Source organism: Bos mutus, chromosome 9 (assembly GCF_027580195.1).
Source record: "Bos mutus isolate GX-2022 chromosome 9, NWIPB_WYAK_1.1, whole genome shotgun sequence".
Taxonomy (NCBI): Eukaryota; Metazoa; Chordata; class Mammalia; order Artiodactyla; family Bovidae; genus Bos; species Bos mutus.
The window spans coordinates 42,412,400-42,432,743 of NC_091625.1; the positions used below are offsets into that span (position 1 = coordinate 42,412,400).

Here is a 20,344-nt window from a genome sequence, read left to right on the forward strand (position 1 = left end):
CTGCCTCTTATGGTATGAAGCTTTCGTTGACCAGCAAAGTGTTCTATTATATTGATACGTTTCTATCCAAAATTAAAACATTTGAACCCAGAGCTTTGACCCTGACTGTGGGCCATGAGCCTCAGCGAGATGGCAGACTCCACAGTGAACAGCGTTGCCCCAGGTGCCAGGTGCACTCTGTGGGGGCAACGTTGTACCAGGTGCTTTGAAGTGCAGAATGACAGAGGAAAGAAACATAGCCCCTGGCCTCCAGGGGTGCACAGAAATCACGTATGTGCATGAAACAATGAGAGAATGAGATAAACCATCACTCAATCAGTGCCTGCTGAAACTAGTGGTGCAAGCAATAGGCAGTAAGAAAGTTGAGAGAAGACAGAGACCAGTATGTAGAAGGGAAAGTCTCTGAAGCAGAAAGACTTGGGCCACCATGCAGAGCAGCCGAATTTTAGACAGATGGCAAGGCGCATCTTAATTGCTTGAAACCACCTCACATACAGACCTAAACAGAGTGGGGAGCCGTGGATATTAAGGTGCATACAAGGCTGCTGGTAAAAAAAATGACACTAGAAATTCTGGCTTATGGTGAATTCAACGGGTGCCCCAGAACAAGAGAAAATAGGATTCTGGTTGTACTTTTAAAGTGACAGTGAGAAAGAGTGTGACACTAAGGTCAGGGACCCATCCCATGCAGAAGGAAATAATCTCAAGTCCATTAGGAGGTTAGAGAGCCTTGTAACTACCTCCTCTCAGTACTTCTAGAAACAACAGGCAGCCATTGCCCCTGCCTCCAGTCTGGTTGGCCCATCCCTTCTCCAGGGACCACCAAGCATCCCTGCACATACCTACTCTGTTGCCAGTTCTGTGCGCTTAGCTTCTTCTGCTTGGAAAAGCCAGGCTCCGATGTCACCTTTTCTGTGCTTCTCCTGCCTCCACTCTTTCCAACCCAGTTAAAAGAATGATTTCTTTCATCCCTGATGTTCGCATGTCATTTAATAGGAAATCTTTGTTATACCCTCTACTCCATGTCGGAGAAGGCAATGGCACCCCACTCCAGTACTCTTGCCTGGAAAATCCCATGGACGGAGGGGCCTGGTAGGCTGCAGTCCATGGGGTCACTAGGAGTCGGACACGACTGAGCAACTTCACTTTCACTTTTCACTTTCATGCATTTGAGAAGGAAATGGCAACCCACTTCAGTGTTCTTGCCTGGAGAATCCCAGGGACGGGGGAGCCTGGTGGGCTGCCATCTATGGAGTTGCACAGAGTTGGACACGACTGAAGCAGCTTAGCAGCAGCAGCTACTTCATGTATTATTGTTGCCTTCTTACTTGTCTGCTTCTCCACAGTGAGTATCTGAGGAGATGTGAATGATTTATTCTCATCTGTAATCCAAGTGCCTGTGCATAGTACTCGACACTCACTGCATATTCAACAGATATTTGTTGGATAAATTAATAAATGAAAGAGTGAATGAATGAATGGATATATAACACATGCCTCAGGATTGAATTAGGTGACTCAGTGGTCCCATGGGGTTGGTGTGTGCTTTGAATTTGGTAATTCCTTGTTCTTTACCTTGATGAAGCACCATTAGCCAGAATCTTGATTTATGTGTATTATATTTGCAAGGTTAACAGGGAAACTGTCATCCCCAAATTCAAAGACTGGATCTTAGTTTCTCTTGGCTTCAGCTATAATATTTCTAGCCAAGCCTTTTTTTTTCAGTGAGGGGGGGGGTGGTGGTGGTATAAGATGAAGGAGACTTAGGAAACCAGCAGCAAATCACTTGATTTAATATGTTGCCAGGTTTTGACAACTGCTTAAGGGGTTATAACTTGGAGATTTAGAAACTTGAATGTTAAGTTGTTCTAGGGACAGAATCTTTTAATGTTTACTAAAACTCTTTGCTCCAAGATGGCTCTGATTCTGAAGTGAACAGAGGCCATCTGTATTCACTGAAGTCCTCAAGAGAAAGCAGAGAAATTCAGAGGTGTCATATACACCTTGAGATTTTGACAGTTCTCAAATGATTTATATGATTGGTGATATTAGATTATGTGTCCATGGCTCAAATGTCCTTGGACAGCATTTGAGGTCTTCGAAGGTCTTTGGAGATGAATGGAAATCTCTGGGTGGAGAGCAGTAATCCAGGAGCCAACTAGATAGAAGAGCCTGCAGGAGGTGGTGTCAAGGTGGGTAAGGGTGGTGAGCTGGTTCTCTTAGGGGCCCAGCAAAGCACCCCATCCACCATCTGTTTATGGATAGTCTTCTTAGCTCTCAAACAACCTTCTCTGTAATGTTGGTTATAATGTCTTTTTGGCTTTTGTTACAGTTTACTTGAGATGCTAAAGCAGTGGCCAGTGAAGTTCTGTGGCTTTGGAGCCCAAAGCATTAGAAAACAAGAAAACAAAAGGCCATCGAAAGAAACAAAAATTTCCAATAGAAACTTTCAGAGAATGAGAATTAGTCACTCATTGTTTATTTTTCCCTTTAAACTGTTTTCCTACCTATGGTTTAAAGTTTTCAAACAATGCAGAATGGTACAAAAAAGAAAGCAAAAACATCTTTCAGTATTCTTTTGCCCAGAGACCACTACTATCAGACTTTTTGATGATTATCTTTCCCAGACCTCTTTCTATGCCTAAGCACATGCAGATTTATTTCAATCTGTATATATAAAAAGGTTATGAATAGAATCATACTATAAATGCTACTTTATAGTCTTTATAGATGCATGTATATATATGTATGTGTGTTAATATATACACACAAGTATCCCATTTTATGAATGCAAAATAATTTACTAAACTGAGGCTGCTTTGAGAGATATTTTGATTGCTTTCAGTATTTTACTATTACTAATATAAATGATGTTTGAAGAATATCCTTAGCCTTATATTTTTGTTTTTTTCCCCAGATTATCTTCTTAGGACAAATCCTTAGGAGTGATATAGCTAGAATAGTAGCGTGCATGTATACAGTTTGTAAATGGTGGTGGTTTGGTCACTAAGTTGTGTCTGACTCTTTGTAACCCCATGGACTGTAGTCCGCCAGGCTCCTCTGTCCATAGGGTTTTCCAGGCAAGAATACTGGAGTGGGTTGCCATGTCTTCCTCCAGGGAATCTTCCAACCCAGGGATCAAACCCGGGTCTCCTGCACTGCAGGCAGATTCTTTACCGACTGAGCTACAGCACAGCAGTAAAGTTTGTGATTTTCAAATTGCCCTCCAGAAAAGTTAGCCAATTTCTAACTCTACCAACAATAAATGGAAATGTCCTCTGCACCCTCACCAACATTTAGTATTGTCAGAGTTATTCACATTTGTCAATCTGATAAATGACAAATGTACCTCAATTTACTTTTTGGGAAATAACCAGTAAAGTTCAGAATCCTTTTTTTTTTTTTTTTTCTGTAATAACTGATCATTTATTTCTCTCTCTTTCTTCCTTCTTTCCACCCCCGACCCTTCCTTCTCTTGTTCTTTTCTTTCTTGCCTTCTCTAACATAACCTGCGCTTTTCGTGAGTTTTCCGTGTCCTTTGTCCATTTTTCTATTGGAGAGTCATTTTTGTTTTAATAATTTAAAAGAGTTCTTTATATTAACCTTCTGTTGGTTCCATATGCACACATAGTATCCTCAGATTTTCATTTATTTTCAACCTTCTCCATGATTCTCCTTTTCCTGTATGAAGGCATTTGTGGTCATGTCTGTCAGTCTTTCCCTGCCCACTTCCCAAGTTTTCCATCATATTTAGAAAGTCCTTTCCAGTCCCAAGAGTATAAAAGTATTGACTTATATTGTCTCCAGCACCTCTTAATATTTCTTTTATTTTTGTATGTATTAGTCTTGGATATCTCTAGGATTTATAAATATAGTAAAATGTTATTGGTTTCTAAGTGCCCTTTGTCCACAAACCATTTATTGAGCTGTCTACATTGATATGAAATGATTCTAAATTTCAAACAAATGAAAATATAAGTTTAATTTCTGGACTAATGTTTCTATTGATCTGATTGCTTATTTCTGTACCCAAACTACTGCCACTTTTACAGTTTTCTCCCATGGACAGAGGAGCCTGGCAGGCTACAGTCCATGGGGTAGCAAAAGAGTCAGACATGACTTAGTGACTAAACAACAACAAAAAACACATTTTAAGAAACAGAAGGGCAAGTCTGTCCTGAGACTTGTTTTGTCTTTTTTTCCCCCCAAATTAGTTTGGGTTTTTAATGTGATTGCACTTAATTTACAGAATAATTTAGGTAAAATACCAATTTGTCCAATGATAAACTTTTTCTTTATTCAAGTCTTATTTTAGGGTATAATTATAATTTCAAAAACTATTATTTTCATCAAATGAATCCTTCAACTTCTTATTAACTCTATATGAAAAATAGTGAAGGGTCTGAACTTTTATCCTCTGCAAGCAAACAAGTTAGCCCACCCTGGTGTCATAGATGTTGGCAGAAAAAAAGATGACTGCTAGGTCAGAGGTATTGCAGGTGGTATAATCCTCACATTCCAATCTGCTTCTTTTGTCCAAGTTCCATTGTGGATACTTTACATGCAATTGTCACAACTGAGGAACTCTAAGCTTAGAAAACTCTAATGAGAGCTCAAGGTGAGTTTTGTTGAGTTAACTGATGAAGAATGAGAGGACTAAGCCAGAGCGAGAGGAAAGAGCAATGTAGGCAAAGGGAACTATATGTGCAAAGTCCCTGTGATGGGAGGAAGTTTGGAGACTGTAAATAACGGGAAAAATGACCATCATACTTATTCCATTATCTTCTGGCTAATGGTGCTGAAGACAGCTAGCCTTTTTATTTTTCCCACTGTAAATGATCTGTTTGTTCTGCCTAAATGCTTATAGATTTTTTGCTTTTGAGTATTTTTTGTTTTTTTTTAGGAATTTTTTGCTGTTCATTCTTAAAGAAAAAATTTTAAGACACATAGAAACTCTTAATGCTTGATGACAGCCTTTTAATATATCTTTGAGTATTTTAGTTTGCTATTAGTCTTGACCTTATCCTTAAACATTTGATAAATTATGGTTGTCTATCATCCATAGTTACATTTTCCCTAAAAAATATGCATCTTTTTTGTTTCCACTGTATTCTAATATTGGTACTTAAAAAAAAAAGTATTCATATTTGCTATTCTTACTTTTCTTTGTTCATATCTTGGTTTTGGAAAGGGAGATTTGGGGGACCTTGGACTTTTGACACCATCTTTTCCAGAATGTCTAGATTTGTTACTGAAAGGACCATTTTGTAGATGCTTTCCTCCAATTCTCTGAAATTATTCCAAGAAGTTATTTTGAGACTCCCCTATTAAATAACCTATTTAATTTTTTAAAACCTATTTAATTTTTAAAAATTTCTGTCCCATTACTTAAAATTGGATTTGACTCTGTGTTAAAATGGTCTATATTTGTAACAAGGAATTGGTGAACAGCATCTCCCTGATTGATGGATGAAATACAATACGTAATCATTCAGGTGTTTTGTGAATTGAGAGGACTGTGACAAGACTCTCTCCAAGTATCTCCCCAACCACGGAGGTACTTAGTATTCCACTAAAAATACTTCACTGTTGTTCCATTGGCATGAAGTCTGTTGATCAATTTAGTTCCCTGGAAGGTCCTTTGTACTCCTGAGATTGATGTGCTTTCTATAGAAGGACTTGGAAAGCAGCACAAATCCTGGCTTTTCCTCCCTCTAGGGAGAGGGAAGTAGAAAAAAAGAATGCAATTTAAAAGATGACTATTTTTCCTTAGGAAGTTATTGCTGGCATATTGAGAGATTTGGGGATAGTTAAGTGTAATTTTGAGTAATACGAATTCTTAGGGTAAAGTACTAATTAGTTTGTTACCCTCTCTTTAATCTTCAAAACCTATTCAACAAAAGGAGCTTTGTAGGCCTTCTGTGGTGGTCCAATGGTTAAGACTTTGCCTTCCAAAGCAGAGGGTGTGGGTTCAATCCCTGGTTGGAGCACTTATTTTAAGTATTTTTAATGCTGAGCATAGTAGTACAAGGGGGAAAGGATTTGTACATGGTGAGCAGTTACCCATAGTCCCACCATCTTTGCTATTGGCCACTTAATCACCACATAAAATTTTGCAGAGTTGAGACAACTTTTACCTGCACTTTGTGGGATGCTTTTTCACTCAACCTCATGTTATTAAAAAGAGTATTGTTAAAGGCTTGTATTTAGCTGATTGTGCTATTCTTTAGATGTATTAACCATCCCCCGATTGCTTGTTATTGGGCTCTATTCATTTTATTTTTGAGAGTATGGAAGCTGGATCACATAAAAATGAACGTCTCCATATGCAAATCTCTGTCTACATTTTGATTGAGGAACATAATCAACTTTAATACAATTGATTTCCTCTATTAAATTTATTTCATGGGGGGAAAAAGGTATAACTATTTGTTACCCAGCCAAAGGGATAGGAGTGAATGTGAGAAAAAACTGGTTGTGTTTATTTAATGCTATTATTATTTCAGTTCAAAGTTGAACTAACTGGGAAATTGAGGCACATAGATAAAACTGTCTCCTTGCTGATGATACTACTGGTTGTACTGGTTGCTGGGAATCTATTGTCCTCTTTACCTAGCCAGTATCTTCCTTACTTCACTATAGTCCCCTGGAAATTCACTATCCTTGAAATTATACCAGGAGCCCAAAAGCACTTTAAAAGCTCCAACTAATGCCTGGCTCTCTCCTATTTGGTCTTCCCCTCCCTTTGGGGTAGGTATGGCCAAAATCACCAAACCGGATCCATGTTTGCCTTGCAAACCAAACAAACACTTCTGTTTTTGTTTTGCTTTGTGTCTGGACTAATTCTTAGCACCTCTTCTGCCTGTGAGCGATTTGTCACTTCCTTCTGTAAGACTGGCACCAGCAGAAATGCAGTCTCAGAGGATCCCGGGGAGAAAGCGAGGCCGACCCCCACTTCACTCGACACCTGTGAAGATGGCAGTTCATAACATTTATTCTGCTTCAGCTGGTTCTTTACCAGCAGTGAAGATCCCAAAGAAAAGAGGGCGGAAACCCGGGTACAAGGTATGGCTCCATCATCTCCTTTCTCCAAAGTGGGATTGGGCCGGGGCATGGTGCTTGGGCAGACCTCCAGTGCAAAGTGTAATGAAAGGTTGGAAGTTGGGTAAAGACAGGGTGAGAAATAAGTTTCTCTTGGTGAAGAATGTGCCAGACGAAGCTTCATTGTTGCAACATGGCACACGATACATGCTGTTGCTGTCGTGTGCATTTTTACAAGTAGAGAAAGCAAATTACACCAGATGGGGAAAGTTGTGAGGCGAGCAGATTTTAGGGTCATAGCTAAACACACGTTATTAAGCTTCGCATCTCAATTAGCGTTTCAGACACTGAGCTTTCCCCTGACTGTTCTTATGAGGGCGGCTCTGGAAGCCACTTTCCAGAACTCATTTGTCATTAATTTTAGTAGAAGCAGATGATGTTCCTGAGACATTTAAATTAATAATGCGAGCAAGTTAGTGTCAAAGGATGTGAAGAATTTTCCCTAACACAGCCTCAATAAGGGGACTCATCATGAAAATGCAGGGTGTTAATTCATAGTTTCCTGCTTACAAAAGGTGCTGACGTCAAGTTTGGCTACAAGGAGGCACATGAAGCGAAATGAAAATCCTGTTACTCTTTCAAGAATTAATGATTTGGCGAGGCTTGAGGGGGTGGAGAATAAATTCTCTGATGTAACTGAAATCACATAAAACAACTCAAACCCAAGGGAGTGCTTCTCCTCCAAGATGTTTGTGAAGAGTCTGCTGGAGAAGAAAGACCACTGAGTTGTTTTCCATGAGCCTTTTGGGCATTAGAAAATGAGCTTCAGACGTTTTCCTTTGTCTATTTTTCTTGAAATAAAGGGCTTATGTTTCCATCTTGAGATCTGAATACTCAAACCAAGATGCAAATTGGCAATTAACTCTCATATATTTAGGAAAATGTATGGAAATTATTTCTGGTCAGCAGAAAGACAAAGCTTCCAGAAGGATCGGTCATGAATTCAACCTCTGTCCCTTTGGCTCTCCATAGTTCTTCCAACTGCTGGGAAATAGATGCAGTGAGGTAGGGGGAAGGTGACTCAAAGTTTTTTGGGGGGTCACTGTTTTTCGTAAAAGAAGCTTTTACTCGGCCAGCTCTTGCAGCAAAGTCTTCCATCACTGGTTCTTTTCCTAACAAAGAGAGCTTCCTTTTTCTCATGGACACACCGGTTCCAGAACTGTGTCTCTGAAGCTGGCCCAGGGCAGGTCTCTCTGCTCAGCTACGTGTACAGTTGCTGGGGTCTGGGAATGGCACCTGGAAGGCTGGAGCAGGGCAGCCCTTCTGCATGCTAGAGCCAGGGAGTGAATCTAGGAACTGAAGAAACACACAGAAAACATTTCTCTCCTATTTGCTCTTTCTCCTGCTCCCCTGGGAGCTGTGACCCAAGAATGAAAATTACCGACAGACACAGCATTTATGCGGCCAGGAAAAATGGAAATTCACTCTGTGGATTGAGCCCAACTTTGCAGTTTTCCCATCTCTTGAAAAGGGCAGTTTTCAGGGCTCCCAACGTTCAGAGACAACTCAGGGCAGGAAGAAAGTTTTGGGAACCCTTAGCTGACACACAGCAGGTGGATCTGACTCCCATGCCTCAGAAGATCTCTTTTCTGGGGATAACAGGCCACTGCTCCTCCTTTCGGAGAAGGCACTGGCACCCCACTCCAGTACTCTTGCCCATGGACGGAGAAGCCTGGTAGGAAAATCCCACGGACGGAGGAGCCTGGTAGGCTGCAGTCCATGGGGTTGCTAAGAGTCAGGCACGACTGAGCTACTTCACTTTCACTTTTCACTTTCATGCATTGGAGAAGGAGCTGGCAACCCACTCCAGTGTTCTTGCCTGGAGAATCCCAGGGACAGGGGAGCCTGGTGGGCTGCCGTCTATGGGGTCGCACAGAGTCGGACACGACTGAAGCGACTTAGCAGTAGCAGTAGCAACTCTTTCTTTAGTCCATCTCCCATATGTTTGAGGGAATTGTGGGAGTTATTTCAGGCCAGCAGCTCCCAGATAGCTCCCCAAGCCATGGGCTTCATGTTCTAGAAAAACAGCTCCAAACCAGGTGCCAGTCTGCACGAAGTCCTGACCTGTTGATGGTGAGAGGAGAAAAATATCTAAAAGTCCTCACAGACTAAAGGGACATCTTTTATTCTGAAATATCTGCTTCTTGCTATTTTGTTGTTCAAAGTTTATAAAGTGCCATATGTTGCAAGGCTTTGGTAATCTTAAAAAAAATAATGTCCTTACTTGGCAAAATAAAGTTAGCAACCTGTTAAGTCTATCCGATTTTATTTTGGCAATTTCTTAGACCCCGAAGCCCCATTTTACCATTAACAAAATGGTTTTAATTGTGGAGAAGTCAACAAGGAAACTGTACAGTTTGATTTCATTTACCAAATGGTCACTCATTTTGGCGATTTTAACTATCTGGGATACAGTTGGGGAGCCAGAGTTGTTAAAAATAAAAACTCCTGAGCAAGTGAAATAAGATATTATTTGGTCTACCCTTAAAGATCTTGTACTTTATTACTAAGAATATGCTTCCAAATCCTCCCTCAGAGTCTATTTACCTTTGTTGTAGACACATTTCTTACAAGCTTGATTATCACAGTTTAATAGCCTTCGATTTAAAGGTAAAGATATTTGGGGAAGATAGCATACACAGCTGGATACTGAAAGTATAATTATATGATTTCATATTAATAATTTAGAACAATAATATTATCAATGTTATAAAATCATACATAATATAACTTTTATTATATCAGTACATTATCATGATATATTTATGTTAGCAATATTATCATAAAATGACAAGTGTTGAGCCTTTGACAGGCTTTTCCCCAGGGGATTCTGAGGAGGCCTTGTTGTAGCGACTGTATCACCGGTTTGTATTCATTGAAATTTGCCACTTCCTGCCTAGTGCTGTCCCAAGCGGCTCAGTCAGCCACCTCCGTGTCCCAGCAGACATGGAAAATCTCTCAGGTCCAAGTATGAGGACAAGCCTCTCCCTTTGAGACTCAAGCACAGCTGAACACAGGCTGTGACATTTAACCCTCTCTCTGTGTCTTGAGAATAACATGAGTAAATTACAGGCAGAAAAGGAAGAGTCTAACTAGCGGTCAGATGTCAGCGCTCCAGAGTTCATGGGTCAGCCCTTCTCCCAGGGCCCATCTGGCTATGTCTTTTGGCCTTGGCCTGCAGCCACTTTGCTGGGGCATGCTCACTACTGTGAGAGCATCATTTTATGGCCTTATTGCCCCCTTCTCATCCCAGTCAAAGGAAGGAAAAACCTCTTAACATCATAATTTCTCCTTAAGAGCCATGAAAACAACCTTCCTCATTATCAAATAGAACATTTATACCTCAGTTTGAAGAATCTGTTATTGATTTAGGTTGTCAGCTCAGAGACTCCCCAAGGCCAACAGGTAGGCTTTCCTTACATTTCATGACTAAGGAGACCATTGAGGTCTTTTTAAAAAGATCAAGAGAGAGGGTCTGCTCCAGGGACAAACCCTAGCTTCCATTCTGCAAACATAGCTGATTATAATGGTTCCATATAGCAGAATTTTCAGCTTCTGTGTCTTTATAATTTAAGCAGGAGAAAAAGTGATGGGTTTTTAAGATAGCCATTTGTCCCCAATACACAATTACAGTAATCAATACTAATAGCAATAATAGTCATAAGTAACACTGAACACTTTCTACATTTGAGTCTCTGAGCTTAAGCACTATATATATATGTATTTCTTGTATATCCTTGATAGTTCAATAGTGAGAGGAGTCAGAAAAGTGGCAGGAATTAGGCATGAATTAACCACACCCTGCAGTCTGAGACCACATAACTGTCAGGTCAGGAGCACTCTAGACCCTCAGCAATCTCTTTGCATTATTGTTCAGAATAATATTATGTTTCCTGATTCAAAAAAGAGTAGATTACGTTGTTCTGTTTAACAAGCTGAGGAAAGTGTAACATGTACAAAGAACATCATTCCCGAAATATTAAAAACAAATTCAGCTGCTGTAACAAAGACTGAAGAACAGTGGCTTAAGGATGATAGAAAGTAATTTCTATCTCATGTTAGTGTCTGGGAAGGCCATCTGGGGCTGATTTCGTGCCTTGGTGTTGAGGACCCAGGCTTCTGTAATATTGTTGTTTTGCTATCCTAATGGGTTTCCCAAGTGGTGCTTAGAGGTAAAGAACCCACCTGCCAATGCAAGAGATGTAATAGACATGGGTTTGATTCCTGGTTCAGGAAGACCCTCTGAAGGAGTGCACAGCAACCCACTCCAGTGTTCTTGCCTGGAAAATCCCATGGACAGGGGAGCCAGGCGGGCTGCAGTCCATGGGGTCGCAGGACTGAGGTGACCACAGCTGTGCTATCCTAAGACACAGTCTCTACTTCATGCTCTAAGATGGCTCCTCCAGGTCCCACAAGCCGATTAGTCCAGCCAGCAGAATGGGGACAGAGGTAGCGGAGGGCAAGTTGTTCCTCTTTAAGGATGAAAGCTTCAAAATTGCATACAACCCTCATGCTTGAACTCACTGGCCAGAACTCACTGAGTCACTTGGCCACACTTAGCTCCACAGGAGGTGACAAAATGTAGTGCTGAGTGACAAGGTGATGAGCTAAAATTCAGAGATCTCATTAATTAATGAAGAAAGAGGCATGGATATTTGGGAAGAACTAGCAATCTCTGCTAAGAATTTAAAGGACAGTCTTCCATTAACTGGAGAATTAACTTTATGAAGAAAGTACTTTTCTAAAGAACATGGGTAAATGCAACATTTGGTTTTGTTCCTCCTTTTTTATTGTCATCCTTTTCCCCACTGAAAAACTGTGTGTTCTTGACATTGTAACAAGGATGTCAAATTCCCAAAAATCTCAATTAAGAGAATGCTCAAGCTGAAAGTAGAAAGGATTTTGTTTATTTCAACAAAATTCTTTAAAGCCTCTTTCTAAAATGTGTTTTCGTTATAAACGCTGAATGGGTTTCAATGCTTCTTTGATTATCCAGATCTTGTATTGCCTTGAGAGTCATAGTTATGAACACTAAATGTAGTCTAATAGTATGCAAGGGAAGAATCAACATCTAACTCTTCCTGTGCCTACTTCCTGTCCCTCACCTGCTGATGGTGCATATGATGTGCCACCTGTGGCCATGAGGGAAATGACTACATGGGCACAAGGCAGGGGGCATTCCCTTGGGCTGAACAGTGTGCAGCACCTAGGGCAGGGACCGTCTCCCCTGTGGTTTTTCTGTGACACCCCCACTCCCACCCTAGGGCTGAGCAGTGATCAGAGGTGGGGCTGAGCAGTCATCAGAAGTGAGGCTCAGCAGTGGGTCAGGGGCAGCGGTACCTGGTGAATGTTTTCTGATCAGCATTTTGAATGTAACTCAGAAATGAATGTTAGTTGGTATTTTCACTTATTTTGAGGAGTAATAGAAATGTAAACAGTGAAGTTGTATGTTGAAATTTCACTCATTCGTCAAGGATGTGATTGACTTTGCTGAATCGGATACCAGTTGGTGAAAACAAAAAGTGTTTGTTTTCATGCTGTTCACTGTGTAATGGCTACAGAAAAGGCACACTTTAAGTTTAATTTGCATTTTAAGTATTTTCTCCATTACTCTCTTAAACCTGTGAGTTAACAAAACAGTAAATCCAGCCCTATTTGTAGCATTTGCCAGTTTCCAAGGTGTAAATATTCCCAACATGGCCAATTTCAAGGCACAAATGTAATGTTCCAGAACGTGGAGCTGGTCAAAGATACTGCAGTATCACTCCTGTAACTGTATTTCCACACAGATGCAGCAGTAAAATAATTAGAAAGTGGTGAGTTTTGATTAATACTCTGTGAGTACATGCACTTCAGTTTTTAATAATTGCTGTGTTTAAACACAGATATTGCAAACAACTTGCAATATTCCTGAAAATTTAACAATCATATCTTGTGAACTGACATAAGCTGCTCCATCTCACCACTGCTCTGAGCTCTGCTATGCACAGAATGCCTGTAACTGCACGTTCCATGTCCCCCCTCTTATCTGCAGGGCTGACCCCATGCCTGCTAATGCATAGAACTTAGCTGCCTCCCCCGTTTCTGAAGAAACTCAGTCACAGCAATTTACATTCCTTGAAGTGTGTGGTCTCTACTGAAGGTTGTCGGGGTCACAGGACAGAGTGGACACTCCATTAAATATTTCACATGAATGGATCTGTTTTTCTGAATTCCACTTTAGCCAGTGATGGTTATTTTTGTTTTCCTTTTTCTTCCTTCTGTCTCCTGATAACTCATGGAGTACTGGCTTCATTGTCTCCTCTCCAGATCGCCTCTGTCAGGGGGAATTTAAGTCATTCTCTTCAGTCCCACCCAGACAGAACAGTAGCACCACCACCACCACCTCCCCCCATGCCCACCCACCCTGTTGCACTTCACCAGTTTCACTACCTCTCTGGGTCCAAAGGAGAATATAAACCCAACATAGAGTTGGTGGGAGAAAGTTCCAGCATCCTCATGTTATTCCCATCCCGTTTGCTCCCCTGAAAAGCACAAGAGACTAGACCATTACCCTCCCATCTCTGAGCATCCTCTTCTGTCTTCGTTATTATGCAGGCAGTATATCGTATTGGAGTAATTTTATTTTCCTTGAGAAGTTTGTGCAAAGATTGGTTAACTGGGATCTCAGATTTGACTGAGGGGTATATTGCCAAAGCAGGTCCCAAGGCCAAAGGATACTGGCCCCTCCATCCCTTGCATGTTTAATCTCTCCCAAGGGCAAGGAGAAAAAGGTGTGGGTAGACTCAGACAGGCTGACTCCTCGGAATGGAATTAGGTCATTGGCCACAAACTTCTTGTTGTTGGAGCTGATTTGCATTTCCAACAGGCAAGTTTTTCTAGACTGAAGTCTGAGGTTAAACACGGTGAGGTATTCAGTTTTCCCCAACCCCACTTCCTGCATCGCTGCAGAACCCTGAGGGAGTTTTGTGTGAAGAAATAGAGCGAACCTAAAGGAGCAATGTGTCCCCAGGGAAAGCAATGGGCAGGGACGTGGACAAAGCTATCCTCCAAAGGAGTCAGAGAGGAAAACATGATTAAAAAGTGAAGGTAGGGAAAACATGATTAAAAAAAATAGAACCCAGTATATTAGTTTCCTAGGGCTCCTGTAACAAAATACAACAAACTGAGTGACTTAAAAAATACAAAATTTTATGAAAATTTTATTTATTTTTAATTGAAATATAGTTGATTTACAATGTTGTGTTAGTTTCAGGTATACAGCAAACTGAATCAGTGATATATATATATATATATATGTATTCTTTCATATATAAGAAAATATTTATTCTATATTATATAATATAGTTATAATGTTATATAATAGTATATATTATAATTGTATATATAATTGTATATATATCATTATATAATTGTATGTATATAATATTATATATAACAACATTATATTATAATGTTGCTGTTGTGCTTAGTCACTCAGTCATGCCCAACTCTTTGTGACCCTTTTGGACTGTAACCCACCAGGCTACTCTGTCCATGGGATTTTTCAGGCAGCAATACTGGAGTCGGTTGCCATTTCCTCCTCCAGAAGGCTCAGCAGGTAAAGAATATGCCTGCAGTGCAGGAGACAAAGGAAACACTGGTTCAATCCCTGGGTAGAATATACGTATATATTGTCTTTCTCTGTCTGACTTACTTCACTTAGGACAATAATCTCTAGGTCCGTCCATGTTGCTGCAAAAGGCATTATTTTAATCTGAATACTATTCCATTGGGTATATATGCCACATCTTCTTTATTCATTTGTTGATGGAACAGTAGAAACTTATTGACTCACTGTTCTGCAGGCTGAAAATCAGATCAGGGTTGGCCAGGTTGGTTCTTTCTGAGGGCTGGTAGGGAGGACCTTTTGTAGGTCTCTCTCCTGGCTTCTGGGGGCCTCAGATGTTCTTTGGCTTGTGGATTGTCTTCCCTCTGTGCATGTTTGTCTCTGCGTCTGAATTTCCCCCTTTTATAAGGACACAGTCATACTAAATTAGCGCCCAATCTAATGAGCTCATCTTAACTTGATCATCTGCAAAGACCCTATTTCCCAATAAGATCACATTCATAGGTGCTGGGGGTTAGGACTCTAACATCTTTTGTGGGGAGACACATTTTAATCCATAGCATTCAGTGTAATAATCTTTATCTTTAAACTAGGCATTTAGTCTATTTATATTTAAAGTAATTCTTGAAAAATTTGGGTTTAAATCGATATTTTGTGTATTCTATTCATCCTACTCATTCTGTGTTCCTTTTACCTGTCTTCCTGCCTTCTTTTTTTAAACATATAATTCTTTCTTTTCTACTCCTTGAAGTTTAAGCACTGTTTTCTAGTATATTACTGATTGCTCTAGAAATTACAGCATGCTTACATAGTAGAGTTTTCTAAAGTTAATCTTACATTTGCTTCTTCCCAGATAATACAAGGACCTTAGATCACTTTTAACTCGATTTATCACCATATTTGAATATTATTGTCAACACACATCTTAATTATTTTTTGTTTTTTAGTCCCCTTAAAACAATTATTTTTGTTTTGTAGAGTCATTTTCATTTAGAATCACTTGCTTACTTACCACTCAAAAATTCTTTATTCCTTTTTACATATCATACATCCTACCTGAAATCACTTTCCATTTGCCTGTAGTACATCTTTTAGAAGTCTTCTTTATAGATCCTCTAGTGAGGAATTCTCTTAGCTTTTGTTATCTAAAATTACCTTTAGTTCATCTTCACTTTTGGAAAAAAAATATTTTTTCTGCGTCTGATTGTAGATTTCTAGGTTTTTATTTCCTTGCAGCACATTGAAGATATTATTTTGTTTATCTCCTGGGGTACATTGTTGTAAAGAACTCAGCTATCCATCTGACTTACTGGAGCGTTCCCTCCAATAAGGTTTTGTATTTTTAAGCTAATTTTAAGATTTTTTTTTCTTTTTCTTCAACATTCTACAATTTCATCCTGTTGTGTCTACCTATGGATTTCTTTTTTATTTAGTGTGTTTAGAATTTGTTGGACTTCATGAATCTGTGTATTAGAATTTTCATCAGCTCTGGAAAATTCTAAGCCATTATCTTTTCAAATGTAACTTCTGTTCCATTCTTTCTGGAACTCTAACGTTAAAATGTCTATATTTGCCTTGTCTATTAACCTTTCTTCCATAGTTTTTATGCATTTATCTACTTTTTAATGAATTTCTTCTGACATATCTTCTGGCTCATTAATTCATTCTTTAGCTATATTTGTTGTTGTTGTTTAGTCGCTAAGCCATGTCCAACTCTTTGTGATCCCATGGACTATAGCCCACCAGGCTCCACCGTCCATGGGATTTTCCAGGCAAGAACACTGGAGGTGGGGTGCCAACCATGTCCAGCTCTTTGTGACCCCGTGGACTATGGCCCACCAGGCTCCTCTGTCCACGGGGTTTCCCGGGCAAGAACACTGCAGCAGGTTGTCATTTCCTTCTCCAGGGGATCTTCCCGACCCACAGGTTGAAACCATGTCTCCTGCTTGGCGGGTGGATTTTTACCCTTGAGTCATCTGGAAGCTATGTTTAGTATGCTGTTAGATCTGTTTATTTAGTTTTTAATTTTAGTTATTGTATAGAAGTTCAATTTGGTTCTTTTGTAGTTTTGCTGTTATTTTTATAGTTTTCTGTTCTCCAGAGATATTTTCAAACTTGTCTTTTATATCTTTATACAGAATATCAGAGTTGCTTTCATGATCTCAGTCTGATAATTGAAATATCTCAAGTATTTGTAGAGTTTGATTGCTGTGTGTTTTTATTGCCCATTCTTGCTTGGTTCCTTGCTTTCTTGTGTGTTTGAGCTGTTATTCATTGACTTTGAAAAATTATTTTGGAGATTTCTTTGAGACCTTTCTCCAGTGATGATTTGAGTTTGTTTTTTCAGGTAATCTGGGAGCATTGCCAGATTGGGTAATTTTTAAACTAACTTCACAGCCTAAAGTTTTCTTGGTGACCCAAGTTTTGTGAATTTGGGCTGCAAACCTATGTGAGCTCTGGCTTGTGGCAATATCTTCCCAGGGATTCTGCACACCCTCTCCCCCTGTATTAAGGCAACTTTCCTGAGAGTCAGGGATGGGTGTGGTGAAACAGGACAAGTTTACAGCTAGCTGGCTCACCCTTACCCGAGGTTTTAACCCTTCGGGTGAACCCTGGGATCTATGGCAATTCCAAGGCCTAGATTTCACCTGTATTTGGGCCCAATTATTCTTTATATTATATATTGTTAGCCCCTCCTATTTTTACTAATCTTACATTTTATCCATTGTAAGTAGTTGTTTTCAGTTGATCCAAATAACATAGTTTTCTATATTCCCAGAAACAAAGCTCCAAAGAAACTTAGGATGCCACATTTCTTCTAATCAACACTCAAAAATATGGCACTGACACTGGTTTTATCTCAAACTCTTTGTTTTCAAAAGTGGTCTAATGCAAGGTACATAAATAACATTATGAGTTGAAAGAGAACTTAGAAACCAACAACCCGGACTTCCCTGGAAATCCAGTGGTTAAGACTCCATGCTTCCACTGCAGGGGGCATGAGTTCAATCTCTGGTCAGGAGAACTAAGATCCCGCATGCTGTTGGTACAGCCAAAAATAAATAAATAAATCCAACAACCCTATCCTCATTTAGGGCTTCCCTGGTGGTGCTAGTGGTAAAGAACCTGCCTGCCAATGCAGGAGACATAAGAGATGCAAGTTCTATCCCTGGGTTGGGAAGATATCCTGGAGAAGGGCATGGCTATCCACTCCAGAATTCTTGCCTGGAGAATCCCATGGGCAGAGGAGCCTGACAGGCTACAGTCCATAGGGTCGCAACGAGTTGGACACAACTGAAGCAACTTGGCAGGCACACACCCTCATTCGGAGGATGAAGCCCAGAGGTATTGAGTGGTTTCCTCAGAGTCCCGTGTGAACTGGGGGCAGGACCAGGATTAGAACTCCAGCATCTCTGAGGCCTGTGTTCTCTTCACTCCCCTGCAGTTTGCTGGGCAATATGAAATCATGTCAGTTCTCAGTGTCCATTTCCCAGATGAGGAAATGTGGATGCTTAGCTTCTCTTCATGTTTTCTCCCAGAAGTACTATGTAGAACCTATCGTGTGGTATTTTGCAGGCTTACTGCTTGAGTAGTAGAGGAGGAATATTTAGAATCTTGGAGACAAGTGAGTCTTCCGCAAAGTTAACTAAATGAGCAACAAGTAAAATGCTAATGTTTTAAACTAATGTAATAGAAATATATTATCAAAACAAAGTTTATGTGAATAAATCTAGAAGTTATCTTTGCTTTTGCATTTTATCTCTCCCATCACCCTAGTTTCAATTCCAAAATACACCTGAATCCAACCAATTCTTTGTCTTCACTACTTTTACCCTAGTTCAGCCACCTATGCCTCTTGCCTGCACCATATGACAACCTCCTCACTAGTGTTCTTTTTCTATTTTTGTACCCCCTCATCTATTCTCTGTATAGCAGCCATACTTTACTTTATAAAATAAAATCTAGGATGTGTCTTTCTCTGCTTAAAATGCTGTAATTGTTTCCATTCCTCTTAGAGACTGTATTTATTTACTCAGGCTGCTATAACAAAGTACCACAAAGAGTGTGGCTTGAAACAGGAGTTCTGGAGGCTAGAAGTCCAAAATTAAGATATTGGCAGGGACATGCTCTCTCTGAAGGTTCTAGTGGTTCTGAAGGTTCTTGACTCTTCTGAGCTTCTGGTGGTTGCCTGCAATCCTTGGTGTTCCTTGACTGTAGACCTATCACTCCAATCTCTGCCTCCATTGCCATATGGCATTCTACCTGTGTGTATGTGTTCAGATTTCCCTCATCTTATAAGGACACAAGTCACTGGTATTAAGGCCCACTCTAACCCAGTGTGGCCTCATCTTAACTTGATTACATCTGCAAAGACCCTATTTCCCAGTCAAGTCCCATTCACAGGTACTGGGGCTTAGGACTTGAACATGTCTTCTTGAGGGGGACAGGATTCAGTCTACAGCACTGACCTAGAAAGTCCTCATGATTGGGCCCTGACCACCTGGCTAACCCCATCTTACCTCCTTCTGCCTTGCTTACAATTCCAGCCACCCTGGCTTCCTTGTACTTTGAAGAAGCCAAGCTTTAGGAGGTTTACACTGACCACTCTGTCTGCTTGGAAAGTTTTTTCCCCAGGCTCCCTCTTGTTATTCAGATCTTGAAGTAGGTGTCACTTCCTTATCGGCCTACCCCAGTCACCGGTTCCCTTTTATCACATCACCATATTCTACCTCTCAGAGTAGTACTTATCACAATGTGACATTTTTGTTGTGTGTTTCTTGTTTCCTCCTACTATGATATTAGCTCATCAAGAACAATGACCTTATCTCCCCCATTCACAGCTGTATCTTCAGCGCCTAGAACAGTTTCCTGTGCACAGTAGGTGCTCAATGAATATTTGTTGAGTGAATGACTACCTCATGGAATGAATTTTTTTTCCCTTTTCAGACTTAGCTTAAATGATGCAACTTGGAAAGAGCAGCTCCTGCCTAAGCAATACTTAGGGACCATTGCAAAATGTATTGGGAATATGTTTTTTAAAGGGGATCATGAGCAAGTTGTAAGGTAAGAAGGTGGGTCTTCAAAGATTGGGGAGATATGGTCCCAAGTGGGTAGGTGTAGAAAATGTAGATGGGTCCTGGGAGGAAGATGGACAATTCCCTTTCCTGCTGTGGCTACAGGAGCAGGAAACTTGGAACTCATTTGTATTTCTGGAATTTCTAATAATAAAAGTATAATACCAGCAGCAATAATGATAATAAATGTTTACCGAGTTCTCACTTTGCACTAGCCCTGTACTAAATGTTTATACTTCATTCTTACCATCCTTGTGAGAAGGTATCATCCTTACAGATGAGAAAAGGCAGACTCTGAAGGCTGAGTAACAAGACTTAGCACAGCGTTAATGAGTGACTGAGCTGGGTTTTGAACCCAGATCCAAAAGCTAGTGCCCCACTGCATGTGCCCACTGCTGTCCTGAACTTAATTATTTCTGGCTGTGCCGGGTCTTTGTTGCTGTGTGTGGGCTCTCTCTAGTTTGGCGGGTGTGGGGTGGGTACTCTCTAGCTGCAGTGCATGGGCTTCTCATTGTGGTGGCTTCTCTTGCTGGAAGAGCACAAGCTCCGGAGTGCGCGC

At 40.4% G+C, this 20,344-nt stretch overlaps 1 protein-coding gene across 4 annotated transcripts in view; it reads left to right on the plus strand.

The window, feature by feature from the left end:
* Positions 1 to 20,344, plus strand: part of SCML4 (Scm polycomb group protein like 4) — a 111,366-nt gene that overhangs the window by 36,282 nt on the left and 54,740 nt on the right. For 2 of the 4 annotated variants that reach the window (XM_070376511.1, XM_005898193.3), the window contains one exon: positions 6,851 to 7,065. The exons of the other annotated variants lie outside the window; for them this stretch is intronic. In XM_070376511.1, the coding sequence (XP_070232612.1) occupies positions 6,851 to 7,065 (215 nt within the window). The remainder of the gene's footprint in view (positions 1 to 6,850; positions 7,066 to 20,344) is intronic. 4 annotated transcript variants of the gene reach the window in all.